This window comes from Ochotona princeps, chromosome 18, assembly GCF_030435755.1.
Source record: "Ochotona princeps isolate mOchPri1 chromosome 18, mOchPri1.hap1, whole genome shotgun sequence".
Classification (NCBI taxonomy): Eukaryota; Metazoa; Chordata; class Mammalia; order Lagomorpha; family Ochotonidae; genus Ochotona; species Ochotona princeps.
This window is the reverse complement of record NC_080849.1, coordinates 40,905,384-40,925,628: the sequence shown is the minus strand read 5'-3', so window position 1 is coordinate 40,925,628 and position 20,245 is coordinate 40,905,384. Positions and strand designations below refer to the sequence as shown.

At 47.2% G+C, this 20,245-nt stretch overlaps 1 protein-coding gene across 5 annotated transcripts in view; it reads left to right on the top strand.

Moving 5' to 3' along the window:
* The window catches only part of GREB1L (GREB1 like retinoic acid receptor coactivator), a 124,106-nt gene that overhangs the window by 95,993 nt on the left and 7,868 nt on the right, over positions 1-20,245 (top strand). For 4 of the 5 annotated variants that reach the window (XM_058677092.1, XM_058677094.1, XM_058677096.1 and 1 more), the window contains exons 20-28: positions 816-931; positions 4,784-5,028; positions 7,312-7,880; positions 8,100-8,202; positions 10,791-10,946; positions 11,187-11,326; positions 12,932-13,093; positions 13,220-13,427; positions 19,312-19,477. In XM_058677092.1, coding sequence (XP_058533075.1) covers positions 816-931; positions 4,784-5,028; positions 7,312-7,880; positions 8,100-8,202; positions 10,791-10,946; positions 11,187-11,326; positions 12,932-13,093; positions 13,220-13,427; positions 19,312-19,477 — 1,865 coding nt within the window. The remainder of the gene's footprint in view (positions 1-815; positions 932-4,783; positions 5,029-7,311; positions 7,881-8,099; positions 8,203-10,790; positions 10,947-11,186; positions 11,327-12,931; positions 13,094-13,219; positions 13,428-19,311; positions 19,478-20,245) is intronic. The other variant, XM_058677093.1, reaches the window with a different exon arrangement.

Below are 20,245 nucleotides of genomic sequence, written 5' to 3'. Positions count from 1 at the left end.
GAATATTCTCCATTTTTACAGATCTGGTTATATTGTTAGCCCTTTTTGCAAGAGACTCTTTGGAGGCCAATAATTGTCAATTATTTTTTAAGTCAATAAGGGACAGGTGTTTGGCCTAGCAGTTAAGGTGCCAGTAGTCCCATATTGGAGTTCCTAGGTTCAGTCACTGGATCCAGCCTGACCCCAGCTTCTGGTCTGGGAGACCGTGATAATTGGGTTTCTGTTACCCATTTGGGAGACTTGGATTGGGCTTCTGACTTTGGCAATTGGTTTTGGGGGGTAGAGTGGTAGGTGGGAGCTCTCTCCATATCTCAACTTGATTGATTCTGCATCAGTAATTCCAAAGAGAAAAATATCTGAGGTGGCTTAATTTATTATTAGTGAAAAATGTCACTGTGATGGAGCCCTGAGACTCTTTCCTGAGTTGTTCATAGTGAAAATGGTCTTCTGTCAGCCAGTCCCAGGAGTTTGTCCAACATGTAGGGAAAAAAGCCACACATCAGCCTAGAGTATTTTCATGGTTAAGCCAGGATTTCTGTGAGGTTTGCATCACTGGAGGGATATTTCACCTTGTGCTTTAGTCTATGTTGCTAATATAGGAAATATATACCAATGTATGCTACCGTATTCTATAAAGATAAAACAAAAGGTCACATTTTTATAGAAGAGCCTTCATTGCTTTTTAGTGGCAAGCAAACACTTGTACATACGAACAGATGCATGCACTGTGTCTCAAATATGGACCTAAAGATTTTTCTAAAGGTGGGAAGTTAAATAAATACCTTTAACTCTGTCCCACGGGTCTCTTTCTGCAGACTTGGAGAGGAAATGAATCCGAAGAGTGGGTTCCTCGGACATATCAAGATTTAGAAGGTCTGCCTTGCATCGTGATATTAACTGGCAAAGATCCTCTTGGAGAAACCTTTCCCAGGTACAACTTGAGTGATTAACCACAATTTGCTTTAGTCACGTAGCTGAACTAATGATGAAAACTCAGCTGTTACACCATCATTTCACTTGTTTGTTCATGAGAAGGAGATACAAGAAATATAGCCTTGCCTTATTTGCTCTTTTGGCTTTCTAGAGAGCATCCAGCAGCTTTGGGAACGGGAGATGGTCTGTGTGTGAAATATTTGTGCATCAAAGCAAGACAGCTAGAAAGGCAGAGAGGAAGTGCAGGATTTCTTTTTAGCAAAGTATTTTGTCTGCTAATCTGTCTTCGTGACTCCCTCCCGGGTCGGGTCGGGAGCCCACAGATTGGAAGGTGACAGCACTAACAGTAGAAGCAGTACTTGAATGCTCACTTGAATGTGGACACTTCAAAAATGTCTAAAAATGTTTAAATGCAGTTTTACGATAATGTTTATCTTCCATGAACATTTTCAAAATATTTCACAAATATTGTATGTCAAAATGTTTTTCACCAATAAAACTTCAGGGTTCCCATTTGGCACAATGTGTAAGATATCACTAATTCAGATTGAGTTCTTAGCTCCTGGCTTTGGCATGAACTGCCCCAAATGTTGTGGGTATTTGGGAAGAGAACCAGTAGGAGGAAGATTTTTTTTTTCAGCGTCTCTTCTGTGCCCTGCAAATAAATATTGGGGTGGTGCTCTGGAATTGGAATTGCAATTGCAATCTAAGCCACATTAGATATTCCAGCTTTGGTCTGCCCTAGTCCTGCCTATTGTGTCCGTTTAAACAGTGAAGTTTTCTGTCTATCCTTTTCTGACACTGTCTTTCAAATAATAAATAAATCTTTTATGAGGCAAATAATTGTATAATGTATTTAATTCCATATTCATAAACTTTCTTTTTAAAAGATTATTTACTTTATTTGTAAGAGAGAGAGGGGGCCAGTGTGATAGTCTAATGGCTGAAGTCTTCACATTGCATGTGCCAGGATCCCATATGGGCGCTGGTTTATATCCCAGCTGCTCCACTTTCCTTCCAGCTCCCTGCTGTGGCCTGGGAAAGCAGTCAAGGATGGATCAAAGCCTTTAGACCCTATAACCACGTGGGAGACCTGGAAGAAGCGCCTAATTCCTGGCTCCAGATCAGATCAGCTGCAGTCATTGAGGCTACTTGGAGTGTGACCAGTGGATAGAAGATCTTTTTCTCTGTCTCTCCTTCTCTCTGTAAATCTGACTTTCCAGTAAAAGTAAAACTTTTAAAAAAGATAAAGAAAAAAAATCTCTCAAAAAAAACCCTGAAAACTTAGAGGAGAGACAAGATGGTAGAATAGGGTAAGGACACATTTAAACAGAGAATCATTAGGGTGAAGCAGAGAGGCCACAAGCCCGGGAAATAAGAGAAGACAGGCCAATGGCAGAGGGACACATGAAGCCCTGTGAACACGGGGAAGTAGCAGACAGTAGAATGGTGTTGCAGTGACAAAATACCCAGGAGCAATCAGCAATTGGAGCTCCACCAGTGGCCAGGTGGGAAGGAGAATTCACTGAGGGCTCAGGAGGTGAACCCAAGGCATCACACTGCCTATCCTGATGATTTGCTTGATTCGACCATGAGCAGAAGCAGAGTAGCAGAGCCCAAGCTGCTGGGTTTAAAAATGTCCTCAGTGAAATAATAAAGGAAAACTTTACTAATTTGGAGAAAGAATTGGGAAACAAAATATAGGAAGGACCAAAAGCAATCTTTGCAATGACATAATATTCAAGCTCTCATCAGTTGAACACAAGGAAAAGATTCTTAAATATACACGTGAAAAAGATCAATTAAAATATAGAGGAACCCCAATCAGACTCACTGCTGACCTCACAGAGGAGACTACAGGCCAGAAGAGAATGGAGCAACATATTCCAGACTCCAAAGAAAAAAATTGTCAGCCTAGAATAACTTACTCAGCAAAGCTTTCCATTCTCTTCGAAAATGAAATAAAAATCTCCCACAATAAAGAAAAGCTCAAAGAATTTGCCTCTTCCAGACCTGCCGTACAAATGATACTTAAAAATATGCTATTGACAGAGAAAAGAAATAGCACCTACCAAAACCAAAGGCAAGCATGGAGAATGTCCCAGTAAAACAACAAAAGAAGACTAAATTAAACAATGAACAACCCATTGCTAACATAACAGGACAAGATTACTACCAATTGATATTAACACTGAATGTAAATGGTTAAACTCAGCAATCAAGTGTCATAGATTAGTGTACTGGATCAAAAAACAAAACCCATTCATCTATTGTCTGCAGAAGACATATCTCACTAACAAAGATATGGAGAAACTAAAAGTGAAAGGATGGAAAGAGATTTTCCAAGCTAATGAAAAGGAATGACAAGGCTGGTATAGCTATTCTTATATCAGATAATATAGATTTTGCTGTGAAAATATTGAAAGAAGTGAAGAAGAACACCACATAATGATCAAAGGATCCACTCAGAGCACCTTATAGTTTCTTACGATGTTTTCTTTTTCATCTCTAATTTTACTTAGTTTTTTTCTTTTCCTCTTCTTTGCTAGTCAGACTAAAAGTTCTGCTCATCTTTTAAAAAATGGCCCTCGTTGTAATTTGTAGTTTTTTTGTTTCAATTCCATTTATTTTTGTTGTGATTTTTCATTTCTTGCACCCTGTTCATTTTTTCTTTTTTAATAAGTTCTTGAGATGCATTACATCATTTTCTTCAGATATTTTGATTTTTGCAAGCACCTGATGTTATGTCTGACTGAATACTGTTTTTGCTACATCTCATGGTTTTAATATTTCTGTTTTTATTGTATTTTCTTCAAAAAAGCTTTTTTTCTTAATTTCTTCAGTGGAACATAGGTCATATAGTAGCATTATTTTCCTCAAGAAGGTTTTTTTTTTTTTTTCATTTCTTCAGCGACACATTGGTCAATCAGTACCATGTTATTTAACTTCATGTTGTACATTTTCTATTTTTCTTCCTGTTGTTTATTTTGCTTTATGACTTTTTGTTTAAAGGGATGTATAATAACTGTGTAATGCAGTATGCATCTCTACTTCCAAATCAAAGATGGACTCCCAGTGAAACTTGTTAAATGTATCTTGATAATAGGATGTTGGACTCTATGCCATTATCCATACCTACCATGTCAGTATACACTTAAATAACAGAATGATGGGATTATGACTGCTTATGAAGGACTATACTATTGTAATAATATATGGGAAATCAGTGGGGGAAGGGAGCTTACAGAGGGGGAAGTTCTGGGAAATCCCAGAGCCTATGGAACTGTATCATAAAATAATTTTTTAAAAGATTAAAAAAAGAAAGAGATCTTCCATCCGCTGGTTCATTCCCTAGATGGCCAGGCTGAAGCCAGGAGCCAGGAGCTTCATTAGGTCTCCCACATTGGTGGCAAGGTCCGAAACACTTAGGTCATCTGCTGTTCACAGGCTGTTAACAGGCAGCTCAGAAGTGGAGTAGCCAGGACACAAACTGGCACCCATTCCAGATGCCAGCACCCAAGCTGGTTTTTTTCCAATACATCACAACACCAGCCCTTTCCAAGACCTTTTTGAAGTAACCTTGCAGTGAGTTACACAGTGCCTTAATGCCTGTGCTTGTCATACCATTCATTACAATAACTGTGAACCCAGCACTGCTATTCTGTTTTATGTTTTAAACAAAGTAAAGCACAAAAACCATAATGCCTGGTCGGTGGTGGAGCTAAAGTGTAAATAAATCAAGGCTTACTTCACACCGAAGTCCAGGAGCCTCACTGCTGCAAGCTATATACAGATTGCAGGAAAGCATAAGCCACAGGGACTCACCAACAGTATAATTATGTCTGCACAGATCTTTGAAGTACTGTGACCTCCGGTTAATTGACTCAAGCTATTTAACTCGCACGGCCTTGGAGCAAGAGGTTGGTCTGGCCTGCTGCTATGTCTCCAAAGAAGTCATCCGGGGACCCACGACTGCCTTGGACCTCAGTGGGAAGGAGCAGGAGCGAGCCACCGCCAGTGAGCACGATTCTGATGAGCTGCTCATTGACCTGGAGCGGCCCCAGAGCAACAGCAGTGCTGTCACTGGAACCTCAGGTTGGTGCTCTTCTCTTCCACGAGCTGAGGGACGAGGGCCAGGGGTGCTTGGAGTGTGGAATGCAGGGCCACCTGCTGAGCCACCACAAAACCTTCAGAGGCACTTTCTCCAGACCTGAGGTGCTTGGAAAACCTGAGTGCATGACAACCCAAGCTACTTCTGAGCTTGGTAATAGCCCTAATGTAAGAGATGCGTCTTATCAACCCCAAGCTGCATCATTTTCCCTCCTCTTCTACCTTTAATCTCGTGGTTATATGCGCCTCACATGGAAGCATGGGAAAACAGAATTGAAAGATGCATTTATTTTAGTGCAACACGGTTTTGAAATTAGGTATAGCATAATTTTCTTCATAACACATTTTCCATGAACATCTTAAAGACCCACACCGATTTGCATAAAAACCCTATTTTTTTTTTCCAGATCCTAGAGCTGCAAGTTGGCTTAGGACCTGACACAAAAAATGTTTTTTTCTGTTTTAATGGATGCATATCCTAAGTACTTTGTGGAAAGTGTTGGTACACAGAAAGCTACGACTCAGGGCCCCTAGAAGAAGTACCATGCAGACCTGCGCCCCTCACATGGTGTTACTGTGTATTCCGTGGCATGGCTTAGGACACTTTCTCCTGCTAAACTGTGATACAGAAAAGGCAGCACTATTTCCATTTTCTCTGATCATAAAAAATAAAGCCTAACTGGAAGACCCTAACACAGAAGAGTACACAGGAGTTAAAAATGAAATGTTGTTCTGACCAAAAGCAACCACCAAACTGTTACTAGCAGTGAGCCTCAGGGCCCTCCTTCTCTGCCTTCTTTAAACTCCCATTGAGGTCATGCTGTCACACACACACACACGCTTTTGTATCCATAAGAAGCATCAGTCTTCCTGGTCATTGTGTTGGCAGCTGTTGCAGGCTCATTTTGGGAAATCTGTGGTGAGCTTTGGCCTGGATGAGTTTGAGAACTGTCTTCCTGGGAGTTCAATCAGTCCTACCACTGCAGGTGCCCCAGTTCTCTGAGATGAGTCCAGCATCTCATTGAGAGGTTCAGATGGTGGTCCAGGAGAATAAGAGGAGGGCAAAAAGGGACATCCAAGAGCTTTGGGATACTGGTGGGTGGGCCAAATGGGGTTGGGGAAAAGCAAAGTTGGTCTTCCTTATGGTGGTTCTTGGGCCACACTTCTTTTCTTGCCCCATTCTTGTAGTGCTGCCCCACAAGGTTCATAACATTCTTGGTCTTGCTCTGATGAACTCAGAGGTTGTGATTTGCTGTTTGCTGTGTTTCCATCCCTACAGGCCATGCTTACAGCACTAAGCATATGGACCCCTACCCAGGGGGTGACTCCTGGGGTAATGTGGGATTTTATTGCCCAGAGTGCTCGGGGCCATCACAGGACAGCAAAGTTTCCTACAAATCAGAGAGACACAAAATTCAGATAAGCAAGTAGAGGGATGAGGTTTTCATAACTCCATCAATGGCTATTCATTCAGGATCTCCCAAGCTTGGGAGTTAACTCATAAGCCGGGGCAGCACTTGTATGAGCTCAGAGAGGGCCTTCAACTGCAAGGGTGATGGGTCGCTGATCTGTTGGAGAAGGGGGCATAGTTGAAGTTCCTCAGCCACAGTGCAAGGAAACCCAGGGCAAGAGTGGCACCTCACGTGACTGTGCTTGATGTCCCTGCATGGAGATAGCCCTTTCTTGGCTTGGGAGTCCGTGTAGGTGGCTACAGCCTGGGGAGCTTATCCACAGTCACAAATAGGAGGCTCTCAGCTCTCAAAAGGCCACTGGAGTAGAACTTGAATACGGAGCCCCATTGGTCACAGGCTGGAAAGAGTCAAATTGCTAAGGGACACTTTGCAAAGATATGGGCAAAATCTAGAAAATGAGAATAGGCAGTTATGGCACTGGGGCTTAATCAACCCCAGGGGCCCTACCCATGCCAGGGCCTGAAGAAGTGAGGGGACCCTAGAAGTCTGCGGGACATGTGCTGCAGCCCTTGGTAAAGAACAGCAGCCCGGGGGCTGGGGGGACCTGCGGGGGAAAGGCCCAAGAAAAAGAACCAGTTTCTATGTGGTGTCTCCCACTGACCACAGCCTCTGAGGACCCAGGGCCAGGACAGTTGGGTGGAGCGGGAGGGAGTCCAAGGGAAGCTGTCATTGTCAATGGCCTACAGGGCCCAACCAGGGATCAGCTGGTTTTCTGCCCTGTGCAGAGCCTGGGAGGGGCACAGCTCAGCGTCCATACCTGGCAGTTACACTGAGAGTTCTGTCCATCCTCTTTCAGGTTCCATCATGGAGAATGGGGTGAGCTCTTCCAGCACAGCTGACAAGGCCCAGAGGCAGCCCCTGACGCCCAGTTTCCAGAGCCCAGGCCCCAGTGTGGGGCTGGACGAAGGGGTCTCTGGCAGCCCGGCTGGAGCTGGGGAGAGTTTGAAGCAGGAGTGTGACTCCTTGGGCCCCCCGCTAGCGAGCAGCACCACCTCCAAACCTTCATCCTCCTCCTCCTCTTCTTCCTCGGGACCTGGCACGCTCTCCTGGCCAGGATGCCGAAGCCTCCACACAGCCCTACCCCCAGTCGTGATCTTATCCAAGGCGGCCTACAGCCTGCTGGGCTCCCAGAAGGGCGGAAAGCTGCCGTCCTCCACGTCCCTGCTGCCGCACGCCGACGTGACCTGGCTGAGTTCACTGCGCCCGCTCCTGCACAGGGACATGAGCAGCGAGGAGCAGTCCCTCTACTACAGGCAGTGGACCTCTGCTCGGCAGCACCACGCCGACTACAGCAACCAGCCCGACCCGGCCACGGGCGCCCGCACCTTCCATCCGCGGCGCCTGCTGCTGACTGGACCGCCCCAGGTAGGCCAGGCCAGGCCGGGCTTGGTCTTGGGCAAGGGCTGCCTGGGAAGGAGAGGCCAGAGGGGCTCTTGGGGATGGGGTGGGTGGGACAGAGTGGAGGGGACCTCCCACATGCCTCTCAGGCAGAGCAAGAGCCCAGGTGTGAAATGGCTTTTCTCTTTTCCTTCCTCCCTTTTCCTCCCTCCACCACCCTTCCCCAATTAACTGTATCTCCATCAGGTGGGAAAGACTGGCTCCTATTTGCAGTTCCTTAGGATCCTCTTCCGCATGCTCATCAGGCTCCTGGAGGTGGATGTGTACGACGAGGAGGAGATCAACACTGGTGAGGCCTCACCCGGGGCTGCCAGATGTGCACCTGATGCAGCCCGTCCTGGGAATCTGCTTTTGCCTTTACATCCTACAGCGCCGAGTGGGCACTGTGAGGCTGAGGGTCACATGTCTGGCAGGAGTCCCAGCAGTTAGGTCAGGGTGGTCGTTTATGCTCCCTGAGGTCAGACATGGAGTAGTCTACCCTTGACCTCCCTCCCTCCAGGATGCACAGCAAGGAGCAGGGAGGAGGCATGTAGTAAGGACATGTGAGGGAAAGTGATTGGCTCCAGGGTAAAACTGAGGGACATTTAGGCCTTGCAACACACCGTGCGGTGAGCCAGATTCTGTCTTGCACGGGAACCACGGGCTGTGTGGGAAGCATGAAATGTGCAGCTGGACAGGCTGTGCAGCAAAACCATCACCCTTTGTGTATGGCAGGGTCTGAAGGCAGTGGGTGGCAGCATAACCACACATCTCCCCCTCCTCTGCTTTTCCAGCCCTCCACCCACACCCTACTCACCCTCACTGCCTCCCAGGAGACAGTTCCGCTTTGCAGCTCAGCAGAGAGGCCTCTGAGCCAGGGTTCCACAATGAGCCCAGGAGAGGGAAAGGCCTTGGTGTCTCCCCTGCAGATCTCGCCTCACCTGCTCTTCTGGTGTGGCTAGACTTATTCTGTGACCAGTCCAAAGAACCAGAGCAGAGCAAGGGTAGGGAAAATTACCCTGATTCGGTCATTTTATTACAGCTACAACCCCATTTCCATGCCTCACCAGTTCACATCCAAGACGTACACCCATGTGTGTACACACACACGCCCTCAACTTCCTGCCCCTGTCATCCCTGACATTCCTGCCAGCTTTCCCACCAGGCTCCTTGGCATCACCAGGAAGTGGAGCTTTGGCTTGTGTCCTCAGCTCAGGCTGCAGCGGCCTTGGATTTTTTCGGAGCTGATGTGCGTCCCTTACAGCCTGTAGAACAGAACCTGGGGTTTGTAGCAAGATGTTCTGTTAGCCTGGCTTCCTGTTTCTCCCTTCTCATAGAGCAGGTTCACCCAGTGCTCCAGCAGGTGTAGTGACACCTTTTAGAAACACCAGCACAAGGTTGAAATGTTAGATAAGATGCAAACTTCAGTGCTATCAGCAGTATTGTTTATGTTTGAAAGGTAACAGTTACACTTCTGGTCTTTCAGCTCTTTAAAATGTATTCTCTGCCACTGAAAGTTGTCTTCACTACTTTTGAATTAAGTGTTAGTAATAGTAAGTGCCACGTATCAGACACCTGCTCTGTGCCACTATGTTAGTACTTTGGAGATGAGGGTACTTCAAACTAGAATAAAAAACATAGGGCCTGGTTTGATGGGTCAGTGGTCAAATTCTCACCTCACAAATGCCGGGGTCCCATGTGAGCACTGGTTCGTGTCCTGGATGCCTCACTTCCCTTTAGAGTCCTGCTTGTGGCCTGGGAAAGCAGTAAAGGATAGCCCAAGGCTTTGGGACCCTGTACCCACATGGGAGATCTGGAAGAAGCCGCTCCTGGCTCCTGGCTTTAGATCGGCTCAGCTCCAGCCTTGCAGGCACTTGGAGAGTGAACCAACAGAAGAAGGTCTTTCTGTTTCCTTCTCTCTGTAAATCTGACTTTCCAGTAAAATAAATCTTAGAGAGGGAGAGAGAGAGAGAGAGAGAGAGAGAGAATGAATTAGTGTAAAAAGGAGAGGTTCAGGACCCGGTGTAATGGCTCACTGGCTAAATTCTGCCTCGCAAATGCTGGGATCCCATGTAGGTGCCAGTTTGTGTCCTGGCCGCTTCCCTTCCAGCTCCCCACTTATGGCCTGAGAAAGCAGTAAGGGTGGCCCAAAGCTTTAGGACCCTGCGTGCATGTGGGAGACCTGGAGGAGGCTCCTGGCTTCAGATCAGCTCAGCTCCCACTGTTTGCAGCCTTGGGGAGTGGGCTGGCCAATGGAGGATCTTTCTGTCTTCCTCTCCTCTCTGTAAATCTACCTTTCTAATAAAAACAAATAATAAATTTTTTCAAAGTTTGAAATCTATGTGTACCTTTTTTGTAATATGTGTGTTTTATTAACTTGTTCAAGACCCCTTGAATGCAGGAATCCAGGCACTCTGAGCGGTCGGTGCCTGAAGGTGTGTGGTAGTAAGGGGCAGGGCAAGATGCTGCCTACTGGCTGTCAAGCTTGCCTGAGGACTGGGTCACCTTCAGCAGCTTCCTGGGTAGACAGGGGGATTCTGTCTTAACCACTCTGGGGTGAGTGGCCTGGGTGTGGGAGTGCTGCAAGCTCCCCGGGGACTGCTGTGCAGCAGACACGGGGCAGTGTGCTCAGGGCATCCTTCAATTTCTTGGATGTTGACTCTTTTAAACCCCCCGCAGCTAAAACGTCTAACAATTTAGAGCATCCAAAGTGAAAACAAGTTAAGGAGACGAGGCAGGTGGGAGGCTGTGATCTAGGTCGGTTGGAGTCGGGGCATGTGCTTCCCAGGGTGGGTCTCAAGGAAGGGTCCCAGCTCCTCCTGCCATGGAACAGGTGAGTACATTTGTCAGAAATGCCTTTCTCCACCCACCTGGGCCCTGCACGCTTTGTTCTCCTAGATCACAGTGAGAACAGCGGGGTCAGGCAGGCAGAGGGAGAGCCCTGGCCTGACATCGAGAGCTTCAGTAAGATGCCCTTTGACGTCAGCGTGCACGACCCCAAGTACAGCCTGATGAGCCTGGTGTACACCGAGAAGCTGGCGGGGGTCAAACAAGGTCAGTGGCAGCCCAGGTGGCTCCCCTCCTCTGAGAAGTCCAGGGGAGACTGACCAGGCATGGGGTGGGCGATGGGCAGTAACCGCTTGCAGAGCAACTTCACTAACCCTCTCACACACCTTTATATCACCTGTAATCCGAGGATTGCAGAATCCTTGGGAAAGGAGCAGGGGCTTTCCTTCCCAAGTACAGGACTTCTCACATATAACATGGGATGTGTATCTAACTCTTTATCTGCAGAAGTAATCAAAGAAGCCAAGATTGAGGAGCCCAGGAAACGAGAAACTGTGTCCATGATGCTGACCAAATATGCAGCCTACAACACCTTCCATCACTGTGAGCAGTGCCACCAGTACATGGACTTTGCCGCCGCCTCGCAGGTGCAGCTCCCATCTTTCCCTCATCTGAGACCCTGCTACCCTCCAGACTAGGGACGTGTGAAGGCAGAGCTGTAGGGTTTCAAGCTGTGGGTAAAAGAGAGCTGATCTATGGGAAGGAGCCCGACTGCAGAGGAAGATGCATGCGACTGTGGTCCAACGGAACCGAGTGTGTCTGTTGCGGGAAGGGAAGCAGCCCAGCCCTCCGGGTCACATGTGTCACGTTTAGGTGGGAATGTACCCACTTACCTGTGATCCTGAGAAAAGTAGACACAATGGCATACTTGTTCAAAGGGAGGCCCCTCCCTTTGGGCTGCTGGCTGAAATGAGAGGTTTATCTAACATGCACAGGGATGCCCTTGGAGCTAAGATTCTAGCATGTCTGTTGACTTATACTAACCTAGTCCTTGTCTCACTGCAGCCAGGGATGGTTGGAACCAAGAGTGGATGGCAGGACACAGAATGCCAGACAGTACCCCATAACATTTGGCATGTGGCCAGTGCATCCTTAAGCACATGATGGGAAAGGCAGCACGTGGCAGCAGCGCCAGGGCCTCTCCCAGGGGAGTTCCCTGTGGCTTCCCCTCACTGTGTGTGTTTTGATCCCTTGACTCTGCACACATCTTGCAAGGACTCTTGCTTCTTCCAGGCTGTGCCGATTAAGCTCGCCCAGCCTGCTTCTGATCTTTGGGACCATGGCCCTCAACTCAGCCTGAAACACTAATTGGTATCAAGGGTCACCCTGAAAAATTGTATTGAGTAATCTACCATTCTAATCCAAATTACCTTTTTGTCCCATTTCTTATTGCTGTTGAACACATTTGGTGGGATACCCCAAGACTGCTTCACGTTGTTACAGCATACAGAAGACAAACGTCCGCTTGTGTATAAATCACATGTTTTTAGCAAACTTTATCAAAAATTTTCATATGGTTTCTGCACAGTTATAGTACTATGTAGAAAATTCCCACATTTTTTTGAGGTGGGATAAAATAGAATGCCAGGAAAGAAGTACACTGTTACTTTTCAGGGACATATATTGCTTAAGGTAAAGCTATTGGGAAGCCCACCTGGATTCTAGCTGCTGAAATCCCTTGTTGGGCCAAATGTCCCTATTCACAGCATGTGAAGACTTAGGGCATTATCCAGGGAGGTGGGTTATGAGCACATGCTCCTTCCCTGCCATTGTGACAGATACATTTATATCTGACTCTCCCCAAAGCCAGAGTTCAGACTCTTCCGCTAACACAGTAGCCAGGAACAATGGTGCCATGGAGATGTTTCCATGGATGGGGCTGTTAGGCGTAAGTGTGCAACAGGACATGCAACACCCATGCCTAAGACTGAGCTGACAGAATGCAAAGACGTTTCCGAGCACCACGCACTTCACCCTCGGAGAGGCTTTGGGGTGAAGGGGGTTGCTGTTGTGCAGCTACTCAGTGATGGAGTGCTTGCCTTCCTAACCCTTAAAATGCTGCCCCTCACACCCAGCAGGTCTGATGGCATTTCTGAGTTCTAGTTTGCTTCTCTTCACAACTACTTAAAGAGCTGCCTGTTGTGTGGCAACGGAGAGCTTACATTCCCGCCTTGTCTTCTTTGCAAACATAGATGTCTGACTCCACCCTTCATGCATTCACGTTCTCCTCCTCGATGCTGGGAGAAGAGGTGCAGCTCTATTTCATCATCCCCAAATCCAAAGAGAGTCATTTTGTCTTCAGCAAGCAGGGCAAACATCTGGAGAGCATGCGGCTGCCTCTGGTTTCAGACAAGGTGGGTAAGGGTGTGTGGATGCAGGGCTGCCCGGGATCAGGCACTAGAGTAGGTTCTCTCTCCCTGTGAGCCTCCCACGTCTAAGAGTTTTAATTGCCCCTGTGATCTTGTTTTGTCGCCTTTCAGCAGGATCTGAATGCAGTCAAGAGCCCTATTTTCACCCCTTCCAGTGGTCGCCACGAGCACGGACTCTTAAACCTTTTCCACGCCATGGAAGGCATCAGCCACCTTCACCTGCTGGTAGTCAAGGAATATGAGATGCCACTGTACCGCAAGTACTGGCCCAACCACATCATGCTGGTGCTTCCTGGCATGTTCAACAATGCAGGCGTGGGTAAGCGGCCCTTTGGGCTTGGGGGACGGGCTGTGGCTATCTCCTGAGCCCCAATCCCTGGCATGACATTCCCAAAGATTTCTTCTGCCTCTGCAAAGTGACCTTCTCTCCTGACCAGAGGTTTTATTGGCTGAGCACTCTGGGGCAGGAAGATAACAGTGGTAAGAGAGCTTGGCAGAAGGAAGAGAAAATTAGCAGTTCTCCTTGGTCTGTGACAGATCTGGTTCTCATCCAAAAAATACAAGAGTCTAAGAGCTGATGCCCTGGGCCCGGCGGCGTGGCCTAGCGGCTAAAGTCCTCACCTTGAAAGCCCCGGGATCCCAAATGGGCGCCGGTTCTAATCCCGGCAGCTCCACTTCCCATCCAGCTCCCTGCTTGTGGCCTGGGAAAGCAGTTGAGGACGGCCCAATGCATTGGGACCCTGCACCCGCGTGGGAGACCCGGAAGAGGTTCCAGGTTTCCGGCCCGTTGTGGCTCACTTGGGGAGTGAACCATTAGATGGAAGATCTTCCTCTCTGTCTCTCCTCCTCTGTGTATATCTGGCTGTAATAAAATGAATAAATTAAAAAAAAAAAAAAAAAGAGCTGATGCCCTACCATCCCAGGAGTTGGCAGCACTGGGACTGCCTCGTGCAGGAAAGGTGCCTGGGAGAAATCTTTCCTGGAGAAGTTTCCATGGAGTTTAAGAGCAGTGGGCTGTCATCTCACAATATTCAGGTAGTTATCAAGTATCTGACAGAGCGGTGGAGAGACACTGCAGGTGTCCAGAACTCCTTCATTAACCGTAGCCAGGAAATCGCTCACCAGAGCCCGTGTTTCACAGCGATCCTTCCCTGGGTACTTCTGGCACTGTTCTCAGTGATTTTCCCCATTAGCTTCAGTGCCAAGTCTCCAAAGGGTTGAAGGTCAAGAACTGCTACTTCCCACTTTAAAAGGTAGTAACAAAATCCAGACCGGAACTGAAGTGCACAGTGTGTAAATTTTAGTTTCTTGAGAAGTGGAAGCTGTGATCCCTTGGCTCACCCCATAGTCTCCAGTGGTCACGTCTGGACCAGCCAGAGCCAACAGCTGGGGATTCTCACATGGCTAGCATTCTCAGTGTTCCCAGGAGCTGCAGTGTCAGGAAGCTGGAGTCGAGAGCAGAGCTGGCACTCTGACCCCCCAGTCTTCCATAAGGAACACGCGTATGCGTCAGTCTCTAGGCCGGAGGCCTGCCCCTGGTAATGTTCTGGATCCCACAGCCTCCTTGTCTGCAGGATTTTCTGTGTCTCCCCCTTTCTTCCTTTTCCACATTGCATCTGCCTCCTCGTGTCTGTCCCTGCCTTCTTCATCATTATCATCTTATTATTATTATTTATTTTTAGAGTTATAGAGAAAGAGGGAGACAGAGATCTTCCATCTTATGTGTATGTGCTGCCGAAGTGAGCGGGAGATCTTCTGTCTGTGGTTCACTCTGTAAACGGCCACAACAGCTAGGGCTGGGCCAGGTCAAAGCCAAGCGCTTCACACGGGTACAGTCACCTGAGCCATGTTCTGTTGCTTTCCAAGGCACACTGGCAGGGAACTGGATTGGCAGTGGAGCAGCCAGGACTAAAAGTAGTGCCCGTATAGGATACCAGCATTGCAGGCAACAGCTCAACCTACCATGCCACAGTGCTGGCCTTTCTCAGTCCCCTTTCTGTTTCTTTTCAGTTCTTAAACTAACAGTCTGGATCTAAAATATTTTCAGGCACTATTTTATTGGTTAGAATGCCACTTTAGTTTTCCATTTTTGTAACCTATTGAATGAATCAAGGCTATTACTGTCTGCTTCTCGTCCCTTGTCCTCCCCAGAACCACTGATACCAGACTCACTGGAGTCTTTTTGTTGTTGTTGTTGTTGATTTTTTGCTATGTGAAATGATCCTCAGATTGTTTATCTGTGTCTGACTGGCTATTAGGGAAAAAAAATCTTAGCAAGATGAAACCAAATTTCTTCTAGTGCCAGTTTTGCTGTTTTGTTTTGATTTTCACAGTTATAGAGAAACAGGGAGGAAAGGAGAGATAAAGATCTTCCATCCAATGGTTCACTCCCTAAATGAGTGCAAGGGCAGGAGCTGGGCGAGGCTGAAGCCAGAAGCCTGAAACTCCATCTGGGTCTCCCATGGGGTGGCAGGAGTCCAGGTCCTTGGGCTATTTGCTGCTGCTTTCCCAGGAGCATTAGCAGAGACCTGCATGTGAAGTAAAGCAGTTAGAACTCCAAAGGGGCATTCCTATGGGATGCTGGCATTACAGATGGCAGCTTAATATGCTTACCACAAAATTGGACAGTCTTTGTTCAGGTTTTAAAATCAAAAGTGTCACTCTTTAAAAACTTTTAAGACTTACTTATTTAAAGGGCAGTGTGACAGAGCGGCATTCTCATTTGCTCCACAGATGTCCACAACAGCTGGGGCTAGCACAGGCAGATGCAGGAGCCAGGCACATGGGTCTCCTATGTGGGTAGCAGGACTCAGAGACTTGAGCTGACCCCTAGGCGTCCCTGACACATCAGCCAGAAGCTCAGGGGAAGCCTGGCCTTGAGCCAGGCACTCACACAGTATGCAGGTCCCACATCGCACCTAACCCTGGTACCTCACAACGCCTGCCCCTCATGCTTCTCATTCAAGACTGTGTTGGCTATTTAGAGTCATCTACAGTTCCCTACAAACTTAAGCATGGAGCTCTCTATTTCTCACAAAAGGTCATTGAGATTTTGATAGGAATTAAATACATGAATCACTAGGTAGCAGCACTGATAGCTAACAGTACTTGTCTCTGAATACAGGATGTCTACGCACTTAGTGGTATTTAATTTCTGTTAGCAATGTTCTGTACTTTTCTGTGTAAGTCCTTTGCTGCCTTGGTTAAGTTCTTTCTTAAGCATTTATAGTACTTGGATGCTATTGTAAGTTAAATTAAGCCCTTTTGTAGAATGTACATTGATGGTGTATAGAAATGCTCTTTTCATAGAAATTTTCATAGAAATGTACATTATTGGTGTATAGAAATGATTTTTCATGGATCTGCAGCTTTACTAAATTCACTTATCCTAGTTTTGTGGATTTTTTACAGTTTTGTATTGTGTTGTCTGGAAATAGAGATAATTTTCCTTTCCAACTTGAATACCTATTCTTTCCTAGTTGCTGTGTTAAGTAGAAATAATAAGAAGTGGGAATCCCTGTCTGGTTCCTGACCATAGAAAGCTTTCAGCTTTTTACCACTACAATCAGACTAGCTATGGACTTTTCATACATGGCCCTTACTGTGTTGAGTATGCTAGATTTTCTTTTAAAGATTTATTTATTTTTATTGGAAACGCAGATATACAGAGAGAAGGAGAGAAAGAGAGGAAGATCCTCATCTGATGGTTCACTCCCCAAGCAGCAGCAACGGCTGGAGCTGAGCCAATTCGAAGCCAGGAGCCAGGAGCTTCTACCGGGTATCTCACATGGGTGCAGAAACCCAAGGCTTTGGGCTGTCCTCGACTGCTTTCCCAGGCCACAGGCAGGGAGCTGGATGGGAAGTGGAGCTGCTGGGACACAAGCCAGCACCGTTATGGGATTCTGTCATATGCAAGTTGAGGAGTTTAGCCACTAGGCTACCATACTAGGCCTAAATAAATACATTTTTTTAAATGAAGGGTAAAAAGCTACTAAGTCTATGGAGGTTACTTGAAAATCTAGCTTACTCGGCCTGGCGCGATGGCGTAGTGGCTAAACTTCTTGCTTTGAACATGTCAGGATCCCATGTGGGAACCGGTTCTAATCCCGGTTGCCCCACTTCCCATCCAGCTCCCTGCTTGTGGACTGGGAAAGCAGTCAAGGCCGGCCCAAAGCCTTGGGACCCTGCACCCATGTGGGAGACCTGGAAGAAGCTCCTGGCTTTGGTCTAGTTGTTTTTTTTTTTTTTTTTTTTTTTTAAAGATTTATTTATTTATTTTTATTGGAAAGTCAGATATACACAGAGGGGAGACAGAGAGGAAGAGAGGAAGATTTTCCGTCCGATGATTCACTCCCCAAGTGAATGCAATGGCCAGAGCTGCGCTGATCTGAAGCTAGGAAGCCTAGAACCTCTTCCGGGTCTCCCACGCGGGTGCAGGGTCCCAAGGCTTTGGGCCGTCCTCGACTACTTTCCCAGGCCACAAGCAAGGAGCTGGATGAGAAGTGGAGCTGCTGGGATTAGAACTGGCGCCCATATGGGATCCTGGTGCATTCAGGGCAAGGACTTTAGCCACTAGGTCACGCTGCCGGGCCCCTCAGTCTAGTTGTCACAACCACTTGGGGAGTGAATCAGCAGAGATCTTTCTGTCTCTCCTCTCTGTAGATCTGACTTTCCAATAAAAATAAATAAGTCTTTAAAAATATATATTTAAAAATTTATTTATCTGAAAGGCAGAGACAGATGGATCTCCCACAAGCAGGGAGCTGAAAGGGAAAAGGAGCAGCCGGGATATGAACCGGCATCCATATGGGATCCCAAAGCATGCAAGGCAAGGACTTTAGCCACTAGGCTACTACACTGGGCCCCAAGATGGGTCTATATTTCATCTACTGGCTCATTCTTTAAATGGCCCATACAGCTGTGTGGACCAGGCTGAAGGCAGCAGCCAAGAACTCCATCTGGTCTTGTATGTGGTTATCAGTGCTCTAAGTACTTGAGGCATCACCTGCTGTCTCCCAGATGCAATAGTAAGAAGTTAAATTGGAAGGATAGTAACTGGAACTCCCATCGGCACTCCAGTGTTGGGTAAATGTATCCCCAATAGCAGCGCAACCCATGGCAGCCCAATGCCTGCCCCAGTCTCCTCATTTGGTTATCATTCATATGTTTACTTTTGAGTGGCACATTCATAAACTTTGACTAGTTCCTAGTGTTCCACATATAGTAATCATCAACTGTGAGTCCTTAGTGTGCGCCAGGCTCCCTCCCAGCACCACACAGCCACCCCGTGAGACAGACATCATGGCCTCCTTCCAGGCCCCGTGGAGTGAACTTGTTCAGGGTCACATGGCTGGCAGTGGTGGCATTGGGCTCACATGCAGCCTGTTTTCTTATTCTAATCTACTTTTTGCCTCTTACCCGAAGCACTTGTTGAGAAGATGCTGCTGTTAAATCCCTAAGTGTCTCTAAAGCAGGAGACACTTTTCACCTGTCATCGGGCAGGACCTGTGAGTGCCATTTCATGTGAGCAGTATTCTTTGTCCTGTGAGGAAAACCAGATTCTTGGCATCATGAGAAAAAGTGTAGTTCATGTGTCAGCTGTGTTGTCGAAGGTATCTGTGTTCCCTGGCCCTTCCCCAGACCCACTGTGTTGTTTCTGGTGATGTCTTCTGGAAAGCTACTTTTTTTTTTAAAGATTTATTTATTTTTATTACAAAGTCAGATATACAGAGAGGAGGAGAGACAGAGAGGAAGGTTTTCCGTCTAATTGTTCACTCCCCAAGCGGCTGCAACGGTTGAGCTGAGCTGATCATGAGCCAGGAGCCTCTTCCAGGTCTCCCACGTGGGTGCAGTGTCCCAAGGCTTTGGGCCGTCCTCAACTGCTTTCCCAGGCCACAAGCAGGGAGCTGGATGGGAAGTGGAGCTGCCGGGATTAGAACCGGCGCCCATATGGGATCCTGGTGCGTTCAAGGCGAGGACTTTAACCACTATGCTATTGCACCGGGCCCGAAAGCTACATTTTAAACCCACTTCCCAGTGGTGACTCATACACAGTAGCCTGGGAATCACTGTTCTGAATAATTGGCTGGCCTCCTAACATGCATGTGACCAAACACAGCTGCAGAAGACAATGTGACCTGTCCACGGGGTTTCATCCAGAGCTGAGTGGAGGATGTGCATAGCTTGCTTATGTTGCCTTGCAGGTGCTGCCAGATTCCTCATCAAGGAGCTGTCCTACCACAACCTAGAACTGGAGAGGAACCGCCTGGAGGAGCTGGGAGTCAAGCGCCAGTGTGTGTGGCCTTTCATCGTGGTGATGGATGACTCATGTGTCCTGTGGAACATCCACAGTGTTCAGGAGCAGACCAGGTAATGACACTTCCAGGCAGCCCTGCGGAATGTAACATGTGCTAGAAAAGACATTTTTCTTGGCTGCAGTTGTTGTGGAAATAGGAGACACAGCTTCTCAGAGCAAATTGAGTATGACACCTCCTGTACTAGCAGATTTTGTAGTGATTTAGAGCTTGTTATTATTAATTTAGATCTTCAGTGTGCCATTAAAAAGAATTCTGTTATGTCACTATGAGTTATCTAAAATCCTGCCAGCATCTGACTTATGTGCCTGGTTTTTGGCCTCAGCTTTTCTTAACTGTGAGTGAGCATGGGAAGTCAGTCCACTCTGTCTCAAGGTTATCCCAAGGAAATTATGCCTGGACTGATACCAGTGTGTCTGCCGGAGCACCATGCTGCCTTCCTAGGATGTCACTTTGCTCAGGCAGAGTGGATAGCATTCCCCAAAAGCAGGGAATGCTGAACATTGAGAAACCCTACATAGTAGAGTCCCTCATTGAACAGCAGCCCTGTTGAAACACGATGCCAATGATCAGAGCCCCTTTCCAGCTCACATATGTTGGCTTGCACCCAGCAGTTCTCAAGTACTCCTGTATCATACATAACTACCAGAACCGGGAAATGCACTTCTGTGTTTCTAACCTTGACTACCTCTCTTTGGAATCTCTTTGTTCAATACTCACTGTGTAATACGAACTCCATTTTTGCTGTGCCTGGAAGTGATATACCTTGCCCCTTTTAGCAATGATGGTATCAAAATCTGCACCTGGTATTGTTTTCCATTCC